Genomic DNA, 11,583 nt, shown 5'->3' on the forward strand with positions numbered 1-11,583 from the left:
TCAATTTGCTTATGAAGTTGATGTCTAATTTGATAACAGAATTGTGAGAGGAATTTCATTTTTGTTGTGTTAATCTTTCCATGCTATTTTATGATCATAAGAACTAATGGAAAGTTTGACAAACTGTTATTTTCACCTTCAACAAATATTCTAATCTTATAAGCTCTACTCAACAATGACAGTAGACATTGTTTTGGTAAGCAAGGTGTCCATAAAAATAAATGTAATAAAGTTATCAGATAACGACTTTTTGTCATTAAGGAAGAATCATGTGGCAGTTTTATGTACACATTCCATACAAGCGGCAGAAATTGTTCAAATTGTACAAACCTACATTGTAAAAAGTGATCAAGATTTTGTCCATTTTTAAGTTTAGTAAATTAGTAATGCATTTCAAAAACAAACAAAAATTAATTGATTCTGGAATCCACTTTAGGCTAAATCTACATTGTATTCATGGTACATTAGAAATTGCTGTCTTTTTTTACCTGCAAGTTCTAGTCCATTACACTAAGATGTCAAAATATGTTTGTGGTTAAATCTACAGTGGAGTACAAATCGTGGGCAAAATTCTGGCTATGCATTATTATGAATCTTGATATGTAATTAATGTATGTATTCTCTGATTTTCAAGTCTAGTGAAATACAGTTTTGTGAAATGTGTGTTGATTGCTTTTTATAATTTGTTATGAAATAACAGGATATATGTTCATGTATAACATTACTATTGGCACAACAACCTTTGGTTTACAAAATAATATGGATTTCTTTTTTTTTTTTACTACATCATACTTGTTCATTTTGAGTATTCTTGCACCTGCCCTGTGTAATATACGTGCAAATGAGAAAATATCCTGGACTACCTCATCAACAGGTAAAGTTAATGTAAACATGAATTAGAAGAAAGAAGAGAGGACAACCGAGATCTACAGTAAGAAGACATATCTACACTGTATATTTAGGGGGAGAATAAGAGAGGGAGAGTGAGAGAGGGAGGAAGGGGGGAGGGATAGAAAGAGAGATATGGAGGCTAGAGGGAGAGGGGAGAGGAAGGTAAGAGGAAGTAGGAAGAGAGAGATGGTTGAGGGGATCAGAGAGTAAAACAGGAAAATATTAAAGCCCAAGTCCACTCCAGAAATAGCTTACTTTCAATAGAAGCAGAAAAATAAGACTAACCAATAAAAAAAAGTGTGAGCAAAATCGGATAACTAATAAGAAAGTTATGAATTTTTAATGACATGAAAAACTTAGAAAATCGCTAGACAAATTGGCAACTCACTCGTGAGTCTGTGACGTCATGTTCTCACTATCCACTCATTATTTTCTTTATACTGACGATATAAATTTCCTATTTTCTCCTTAATAATCTCATTTCTTCACACCAGCATCCAAGTTAGATTGATAGTAATATGTTTTTGTGTGGATGCACTAATATAAAGTTGTTTTTTTTTCTCGGTTAAATCATGAAAAATGTAAATTTTGATAAATTATTTATATAAAAATCAATAATTATGAATGTACAATATTCAGAAAATAATATAAATTCTTCAAAGTTCATAAAAGATTTTGTGAAATGTCATGCACGCAATATGATACAAATCATATAACCTGGGCAAAGGCATGGGGAAATCAAGTTTTGGGGAATAACAAGGGAAATTAATGAGATTAAACTATATAAAGCAATTGATAAATAGTGAGGACATGATGTCACAAACTGATAACCATCTTGGCAATTTGTGTTGTGATTCTCATTGTTCCATATTTTGACATACTTTTTCAAAAATTCATAACTTTTTTTTTTTTTTATCCGATTTTGCTCAAACCTTTTTTGATTGGTTTGTCCGATTTTTCTGCTTTTATTGAAAGTAAGTTATTTTTCAAGTGGACTTGTCCTTTAAGGGTCTTCTGTATTAACAAAGGATTATGAACACTACAGAAACATGTTTGACACAAATGTGTGATAAACTCAAATATTGTTTTTAATAGAAATATATTGTATATCATCTCAATTTACAGATTAAAAAGTTGGAAGACAAATTCAAGAGCAAAGGTATACCGGTACTGTTTTCAAATGAGATGAACTTAATTCAATTCAATGATGTATAGACAATATGATTTTGTCCATACGTCAAATATTATACTAGATATGAAACGGTAAACAAATCTATATTTCTTTCCAACCTTCACACAAATTTACATTGTATTGAGCCACTGACTTTATTGCACAATTTTTTGTTTCTTTCAGTCAAACCATGTGCCTTTGTACAGCACCACAGTCCAAGAACATGTTCTAAAAATAGTCGACCTCAGTTAAATGTATTGGAGAGTTTCATGAAAGCAGTGAATGTTTGGCTAGCTGGATTGCAAGATGAGGTCAAAATTAGATTAAAAATATTGGTCTTCCATCAAAAAATGTTACACCATTTCAGATAAACAAGGTTTCAATTTCATTGATAAGCTGATAGTTTCATTGCGAGGTGTCGGGCCTATACAGTATTTTCTCTAGGATAACAAGACTTTCAATATAGTCAGGAATTTGAAAGTACACATATTGCCAGTCATTTACAAGTAATTAGGCTGTGAACCAAAGTCTGAAAGCATTCGGGTAGCACAAAAATTACGAGAGCAAACACCGAAATGAATGTTTCTTACAAAACTGAAATTCAGACGGGATTACATTACGCTTTGTCTTTCCTAAACAAATATTTCTTCAAGAGGCATTCAATTTAAGTAAAGAAGTACTGTAAATGGCTCTTAATCCTGGTTGAGTCATTTAAACAACCTTCATGACAAGCCTTTGTTTCATGTTTCCACAGTATTTAGTCAAACTTAATTTTTTTTTACTCGAGTTAACAATCCTGCTGAACATTCTCCCATGACACAGTCTCTCCCCTCTATTTATTTCTTCCTTATTCTGTCACTCCCATATCTATTTATTATGTCAATTAACAGCTACATAAAATCATCTTTATCATTAAATATATATGTATCTTGAGAATACTAAGGGGTTTTGTCATCTGTTTTTAGACTTGGTCTTCTTTGACTTCGGTGTGGAATCCTGCAATATTGAAAAGAAACACAACAAGACCATTAGGACCATCTCTTGAAAACACTGAGCTCTAGAAAATATACTCCTCCTCCTCCTTTTTCTCCTCCTTCCTTTTCTTCTTCTTTTTCTTCCTATTCTACTTTTAATTCTTCTTCTTCTTCTCCTTCAACTTTTCGCCTTTTTATTCCTTTTCTTTTTTCTTCTTCTTCCTCCTCCTCCTTCTTCAAATTTTCTCCTTTTTTTCTTGAATGTACTGATATGTCAAATATATGAGAGACTACAAGTAAATACATTTACCATAAGTGATCTACTGCAAAAACTTGATTTTGGGAATTGGGGATATCATCAGAAGTACTGATTTTCTGTCAAATAAGATGTTAGCTACATCAAACCTTATTTTGTATGAATCCTGAGCTGTTTAGTATACTCCTAGCTGCATTGTTGATGTGTTTGAATCTGTCAGGTCCTAGATGAATACCTCCATACCATCTTGATACTACCACCATAACATTCCTTGCATCAACAATCTATCAGAAAAATAATGAGACACAAGAGAGAGTGAGTGAGAGAGAGGGGGAGAGGGAGGAGATAGAGAAGAGAGAGAAGAAAAGAGAGAGAGAGAGAGAGAGAGAGGGGGGGGAGAGAGAATAGGAACACAAAATCACAAATAATGAAGAAACATAGAAGGAAATGATAAATGAAGGGAAATATGGAGAAGACAAAAGAAAGAAAAATGAGGAAGAAATGAGAAAGAAAAAACAGATGGAATAAAAGAGATACATAAGTAGAAAATGGAAAAGTATTTTAGTTTAGCTGACAGAATCTTTCTTGAATGGAATAATTACAAGACAAATAATAGTTGGATATGTTGGAAAAAATGATAGATAATTAAAATACAATTCATGTCCATATCCACCCACTCTAAGAAAAGTTATTTTGTAATAATGGGTCACGGTAAAGTATGAAAAAACCCTGGGGAAACCCCTATAAGAAGTATTACCTGCAGTAGATGAAGAAGCCTTCCACCTGCTGCAGTCTCCCCATCATCATCACAGTCCTGGATGAAGGAATCATGATCCTCCTTGTATATCCTGGCATGATAGAGAAATGGAAGATGAACAAGAAGCTATAGAGGTTAATCATTTGTATGATAGGGTGTAGGTGGCACAATGGCTCAGTGGTCTTGTAACTGGGAGGTCCAGGGTTTGAAACCAAGTGTAAAAGAAATGTAGTTTACAATTTATATAATGCCCTTTGTGCCCTTAGGTAAGGCATTAATCCTCATTACCAAGTCCCTCAGAGAGGAGTAAAAGACGTCAGTCCCCTGGTTGCTTTAATAGTAGTCAGGTAAAACAAACAAATAAACTGTCAAATGATCAGAATTTCAGGGTTCAAAGCTATTTCAGTGAGGCTTAGTGCTCTTGAGAGTGGACAGGTATGACATAAAGCAAGATGGTGCTGTGATTCAATCATTTGAGATGAGGTAAGACCAACAGTTACAGATTTCAATACGACTTTATAGTGGAGATGCCCTATGAAGAGGACATGAATCAAATTACAATTGGGTGCAAGAACTTGGTATATGTGTGTGTGGGCAATTGGGTTTTACAGATGTGTATGAATCAGGTATGATTATTAACGTCTGGGGAATGATTTGTAACATCACCATCCGAAAGATGTTAGTCAGTTTCGAACCGGAGTCGCCTGAGCCAGTTTGTAGGTGAAGACAGAGAGCTGAGCAAGTGAACGTGCCGCTAGATCAACTCACATCCCCCAAGAACTCAGTGCCCGGGATGCAACAACACTATAACTCTTAATTCTGAAATTTTAACTTGATTTGATATTTACAACTGCATGAACATATGTTCAAATGGAGCATGGCATTACACAGGCAGCTACTGAGTCACTAGATTAGTAGGCTAATTAGTTAAACATGGCAAATCATTTTTACATGCATTCAGCAAGTATATAGATGCAAAAGTGTTTAGAATCCATTTACCTGTATGCCATTACGTTATGAGTGGCATGTGCTATTTTCTTGTTTTCACGCAGCTTATGAAGTAAACATTTAACCTGAAAGATACAAAAATAATCATATCATGATAAAAAATATAAAAAATCTACAATAATATAAGTCCACATGAAATTGAACCAGTGGAAGTAAAACATGACATGAAATAGGCAGTAATAGCCCCAATCCCTATAGCCGTATCACCGGTGACATAAGAAACTAGACATAAGAACACACAATAAATTCTTCCTGGTTCGTTCGTATTTCAATTTCTAAACAGGATGATGTCTGAATATAAGAATTGTTTGTTGAAAGAGGACTTACTTGTTCTGCTTCTACTACTGGGAATGCTATGTGTGCTTGAAATGTGCTTTTCCTATCTGTAATGGTGTCACCATGGACGAGTGGAGGCAACTCTGAAAAAGAGACAAAAGAAAACAAATAATATGATTACTTGAAATGAACCACTGCCAATCTCAAGTAGCTGCTCATGAAGCATAATAAAAACAATCATTGAAGAATGATATCACTACTCTTCTTCTGCCAGCTAGCAATACTCGTATTCATTTTCTGGTGAGAATGAAGTCTTGGTGGAATATGTACCTACTGTACCAAATGTCGAATACCGGTAGTCGAATCTTCCCAAACGGGAAACCCAATAACAGACTCATTATTTTTTTTTCTTCAAAACATCCTTAAAGGGGAAGTCCACCCTGAAATTAAGTTAGTTTTAATAGGAGTAGAAAAATGAGAGAAACAAGTCAGTGAAAGTTTGAGCAAATTCCGATTAAAAATAAGGAAGTTAGGATTTTTTAAGTTGTGATCAATCAAACACAAATTGGCAACTCTATGATGTATCATGCGAGCTCAACTTCCATTTGCTCAGTACTAAAAAAATCTACAATTTTCATTTTCCCTCAAGAAAAATTTCAACCATACATGCACCCTAAATATAATAATTGCAAATATGTTTCTATACTCCCCCTGCAAGGAACAAATATATATTCCGTCATCAATAACGAAGAAAACATGATTTTATGGAATATTATGCACAAAGCAAATGAAGGAGAGCTCGTATAATAAGTCACAGAGTTGCCAATTTGTATTTGATTGATCACAACTTCAATAATTCATAACTTTCTTATTTTCATTCAGAATTTGCTCAAACTTTCACTCACCTGATTTTCTTATTATTCTGCCTCTATCGAAACAAACTTATTTTGGGGGTGGACTTTCCCTTTAAAGAGAATACACTTTAAAAAAATGATGAAAAGTAAAGGATTGCCAAAACAAAAATCAGTGGGGGGGGGGGGGGGGGGGGGGTTATCAGAAATTAGGATGTATTAAAGGAGGCTCTTGAAACTAAAAAAATTACTTCTTGCTTATCATTCCATTGTATATGATCATCCAACAAATCAAAGAAACAAATTGTAAAGAAAAGAAGTTCCTTTACTTCATATAGCTACTTCAACTGCAAATCATAAATCTAAACTTCATGTAATTTTACCCCAAGTTCTCCTATTATTAATCCCTTCTTAATATAACTGGATGCATACTCATGGCATAACAGCGGTCCAAACTCACCTATAGTTTGGGGACCATGGTTACTTATCAATGTCTTTGTGGTATGGAATTGTTCAAGTGATGAGGCAAGTTGGTCTATTGTATGGTCACTCCTATCCTCATCAAAATCTAGAAAACAAGAATGGAAACATGGGATTCAACATGTATTTATAAACTTATAGTGTCAGGCCTAAAAAAAAATATGTTGTATTGCCCTTTAGGTGCCAAAACATGGGTCGTTCGGTCAAAAATCTTTTTTTAAACTTTTTTTCTTTTTCTTCTCCCTCTTTGGGCTGATATTTCTCAGTTTTGAATGCTTTAATATTTTTTCTATCTAAAAAACAGTAAAAAAAAAAAATTTTAAATCAACATTTTTTTTGTTAGGCCTAATGCTAAATTGTACAAAATGAAAAACTTTGTGCTGTATACATATAAAACAGTTTTCAGGCAAAATTTAACAAAATCAAAAGCATGATGACACATTTCATTTTAACTTATTAATTTCAATATTAATGAATCCTGAAAATATAATTTGGAAGAATTCTGTGTCATATTATATGATATTGCTAAACTTGAATTGCTTGATTACTTCAAGAAACTTAGTTCATCAGAGCAGGTATTCCAGTTTTCCATAAAATGTTTCACTTCTCCAGATTCTTGCATAACAAAATTTCTCTTACCTATTTTGGTAGCTGAAGAATTTTCACTTTCTTTGTCTTCATTAATTGTTGCATTTTCTGCCATAAATTCCTGTATCCTTTCGACCATCAGATAGAGTACACTCTCTCCACTGTTTTCTCTGTGAATAAGGAACAAATTTGATCATTTCAAGAATTAAAGGTTTAGTGAATTGAAACTGGTCCATTGCTATAGTAATATTATATCTAACAAATGCAACTAATTAACACAATTTTCCATTATTCAATTAAATATTTTTTAAAGATGTTTATGAAAGAAAAAAAAAATTCCTACAGAATCCTGATTCAGTAAAAATGGCCAAAATATAAGCAAGTTTTTGCTCTGAAAAAGGAGTCAAAACCTCAAGACCATATTTTTATCATATCTTAACAAAGACTTTTCTTGTAATCATTCCTTCTAGCGTTGCTCTAGGTATTTTTGGACAGCTTGTTAAGTGCTATATTGCTCGTTTTGTCTGCAAAGAGACAGAAAGGTATTCTTTTCAATGCTCTAGGCAACACCCTTCTGGCTCCAACCAGACAGTATCCTCTTCTTGTGTTGACGCTACTGAGTTGCTAAGATACTTACAAACAAACTTGTGCCAGGCCAGACTCTAGCAGTATTCTGTTACCACCTGATAACCAGGGAGCACTGAAATGAACAAATAATAAAAAGAAATATGGACTATGACTTTTTTCAAACAGAGTGTTGAGAATGTACATCATCAACTGTGCTCTGAGATTGAGAGTGAAACCTAATGTATCATAGATTAAATAAACAGTGGTCCTATTAGACATTACATATGATTACTAGAGTACTGAAAATTAGATGAACTGAAAATTAGATAAACTGATGATTAGATTATTAATAGTTGATCTGTTTGTAGGCAAAATGTAATCACATTATACAGTTATTGACTGGCAGGGGGTGTAATATAACATTATTTGGACCGCTGAAGGGAGTTATATTTCCCAAGTGGTTATATTTTCCCTTCAGGTCCAAAGAATGTTATATACCCCCTGCCAGTCAATAACTGTTATCTTAGATAGCCTTTGTTTCATTATTTTTTGTTTGGGGGGGGGGGGGTCCATTTTTTTTTGCCCGAAATTTTAATTATTTTTTTTCGGGGACAATCAAAATTACGTACAAATAATCTGTCGAGATAGTTCAAAAAAGAAAAAAAAAAAGGAAAAAACAATTTTGGGAAAAAAAAAAAAAAAAAAAAAAAATATCGAAAAAAAAAAAATTCTTACCCTAAAAAGCATTTTTCGGGAAAGAAAAAAAAAAACGAAAAAAAAAAAAAAAATTACCCAAAAAAGCATTTTTTGGGAAAAAAAGAAAATGTGGAAAAAATAATTTCAAGGGAAAAAAAAAATTCATGAAAAAATATTGAAAAAATAAAATGACCCTCGGTAATGGTGTAATGTGTGTAATTGGTGACATACAGTTCTCAAGAGGGCGACATGCATTGATTAAAAATATATTCATTTCACCAGCCGGTAAAATATAACACCGAAAAGTGACCGGCCAGGAAAATATAACAATTTGGATCCTCGCAATCACGTGACGAGCTCTGGACCAACCACATCTCGGTATCTGTCTAAGCTATCTAATATTAGTCAGATATTACACAAACTGGATATTCACAACATGGGATCAGACAAATTGTATATTAGATCATGTATACTCCAACTTATCTTATTATCAAACGGTGAGCAATAAACCAATGACCTTCAGCCTGCTGTATACTATTACTAAGCCACAATGACTTGACCTTCAGCCGTTGACAAAATGCATTATGTACTAAAATCTATTTGAATATCAATACATAGAGAAATTTCTTGCCTTAATTCAGTTACTGGAGGAACCTTACTTGGATACTCATCAGGGAGAAGGACCTGAGAAACAAAGAAAAAATTTAAACATGAATTTCTTGAGTTGATTTTCAGCTGTAAAGTGTAATGTAAGGTATTGTTATTCAATGAATGACAAGTTGCATGCTTGCTAAAGTAAAGTAAATACATCAAAGCAAATAGTGTAACCAGTTTGAACAATGAATTCAAATGACCACTTGTGTAAAGGGATCACAATGTAACTTGACTCGTCCATTTCTGTAACTTACATTAAATTCATATTTCAAATGCACAATTCAAGTAATGCTGCACATGGTAAATTTGATACAGCCCTGTATAAGGTTATGTTACAGTAAATTTGATACAGCCCTGTATAAGGTTATGTTACAGTAAATTTGATACAGAACTGACCCCTCCCCCCATTTTTAAGAGTAGGTACCATTAAAGGAGCTACACAAAGAAAATTCACTAACAATTCATAATCAGAACAAATTACATATGGATGGAAAGATTTTTTCTTGAAAAACACGAATAATTTGCTGAGAAATCATATAGATATCATGGAAAGGCGTAAAATGCAATTTTTCTAGACCCCCGAACGCCCCTGAACGTAAGCCAAACACACAAGCGTAGCGAGCTCTGAATAGTGACGTTACACACTGGACAAACAGCTCAGTGCCGTGTATCAGTCTGCAGCTAGCCAGCCGTGTCCCGTATGTGACGTCACAAATATTGACGCTCTACAAAGGACCGCTGAAGGCAGAAAACCTGGATCTCAAAACTATAACATTTTTGAGAGTAGATTACTGCGGGCCCCAAACATATTTTGAAGAGAAGAGTTGTTGTATTTGATCGGCAAGGCTTCCCCTTCGCAATGATTATGACTTTTGCATCAATTCAAAACACTTTTGGTTCTTCGTGTGGCTACTTTAAGTAAACAGTAAATTTACAAGTTCTGACCTGGAGACTTATTCTCATGTCCTTATCGTTTTCATACGAGATGGTAATGCTATAGATCCTGTTAATTTCATCCACGACACACCAATCATCTCCATAAATGGCTGACATCGCTTCAATCTCATCAACCTTGAAGAAAACGGAAAAGAACACAAATAAATTCATACATACATGGCAATTATACATCATATATATGGCTCCAGAGGTAAAGGGAAAAATCTTGTTTCGACATTGTCTAGCCTAACTAAAAGAGACGCTCGGGCCAGCTTCTTGATCGAAGCTGTTCCTCTTCTCCTCAATTTTACAACATGTTTAATGTTATTCTACTGTACGTTTAAGCACTTTTTTCCATTCTTAGGTTGTTTCTTCAGTCGACTTCAATTACTCCTCTAATAATTTGTCTTGCTACACCTCCGTCTGTAAATTATTGCCCTTTATCAGTCTACACAAGTCTACTTTTCTCCCATTCCCATCTTTAAAAAAAAATGCTTTTCATATCTTTTCCCTCATCAATTCACAAATGATCACCCATCTTCTGTGTAGCCTCACTTCATTTCAACCTTTCTCATGCCCATTTAATTGTTCTTCTTTCTTCTCTTTAATCTAATTTAAATTGTTGGGTTTGTTTGTATCCACTCCTTACTTTATGTCTTTGTCTTGATGTTGTCTCCACCCCCCCCCCCCCCCCCCCCCTCTCTCTCTCTCTCTCTCTCTGTTCCTTCTTTTCATTTACTCGAAATCCCAGATCCATTTATTTAATTTTGATTTATTATTGTACTTTATAGTTATACAGAATTGATGACATGAATACTTGACTATAAAGCATGTTTGAAAATGTGGGCTTCCAATTCTTCTAGATCTAAAGTTAGTTCAACATCCACTCCGTACTCCAGCACCGTCCGAAAGACACGGCCCTTGCCAACAGCAGCCTGGGCCAGCGGCCCGGCGGTGGTGAACCACAGCTGTTCGTGCGTGCAGCGGCGCGGACAGCAGACGCCAAGATTTTATTTAAAATGGATCTTGGCTCTTGAAGGCCTAAGCATGCTAGTTAATAACATGTACAAATGTTTTACCTGTTTTGTAAGGTCATCCTCCTCCATTTCCAGTGGCTCTTAAATGTCTTTTACTTGCAACAGGGCGTAGATTCTCAGCTCTTTTTTCGTCTTTGTAAATTTTTGTCGTGAATATTAGTCTGTGTTCAAAGACATTTTCATTTTTTATTTTGTTAATTCATTTACCTTTCGACATAAGTCACAACAAATATTGTAAACTTTTGGAAAACAACAAGAAAAGAAGCGGGTGCTGGTGGATATCCTCTCCCCGGACTAGCTATTTAGAATCGGTTTCTTTTCCTTTCGTTTTCCCTCTTACCATTTTTCTATTTGTCTTGAGCTCCCAATCGTTATTCCTTTCTCTCTCCCACTGGCACTGCTTACCTTCTATTTTTTCCATCGGTTGATTTATTATATTTT

At 34.3% G+C, this 11,583-nt stretch overlaps 1 protein-coding gene across 1 annotated transcript; it reads right to left on the reverse strand.

The window, feature by feature from the left end:
* Positions 1-1,956: 1,956 nt before the first annotated feature.
* Positions 1,957-11,314, reverse strand: LOC753539 (protein IMPACT). The gene is made up of 11 exons (XM_030976157.1): positions 11,185-11,314; positions 10,115-10,240; positions 9,147-9,199; positions 7,890-7,952; positions 7,304-7,422; positions 6,645-6,752; positions 5,385-5,476; positions 5,049-5,122; positions 4,050-4,140; positions 3,442-3,576; positions 1,957-3,058 (listed from the first exon to the last, which is right to left on the reverse strand). Exons 1-11 carry the CDS (start codon positions 11,209-11,211, stop codon positions 3,014-3,016), a joined length of 933 nt encoding a protein of 310 aa, XP_030832017.1. The 5' UTR covers positions 11,212-11,314; the 3' UTR covers positions 1,957-3,013.
* Positions 11,315-11,583: the final 269 nt, after the last annotated feature.

Source organism: Strongylocentrotus purpuratus, unplaced genomic scaffold, assembly GCF_000002235.5.
Source record: "Strongylocentrotus purpuratus isolate Spur 01 unplaced genomic scaffold, Spur_5.0 spur5_scaffold_8, whole genome shotgun sequence".
In the NCBI taxonomy this organism is placed as follows: domain Eukaryota; kingdom Metazoa; phylum Echinodermata; class Echinoidea; order Camarodonta; family Strongylocentrotidae; genus Strongylocentrotus; species Strongylocentrotus purpuratus.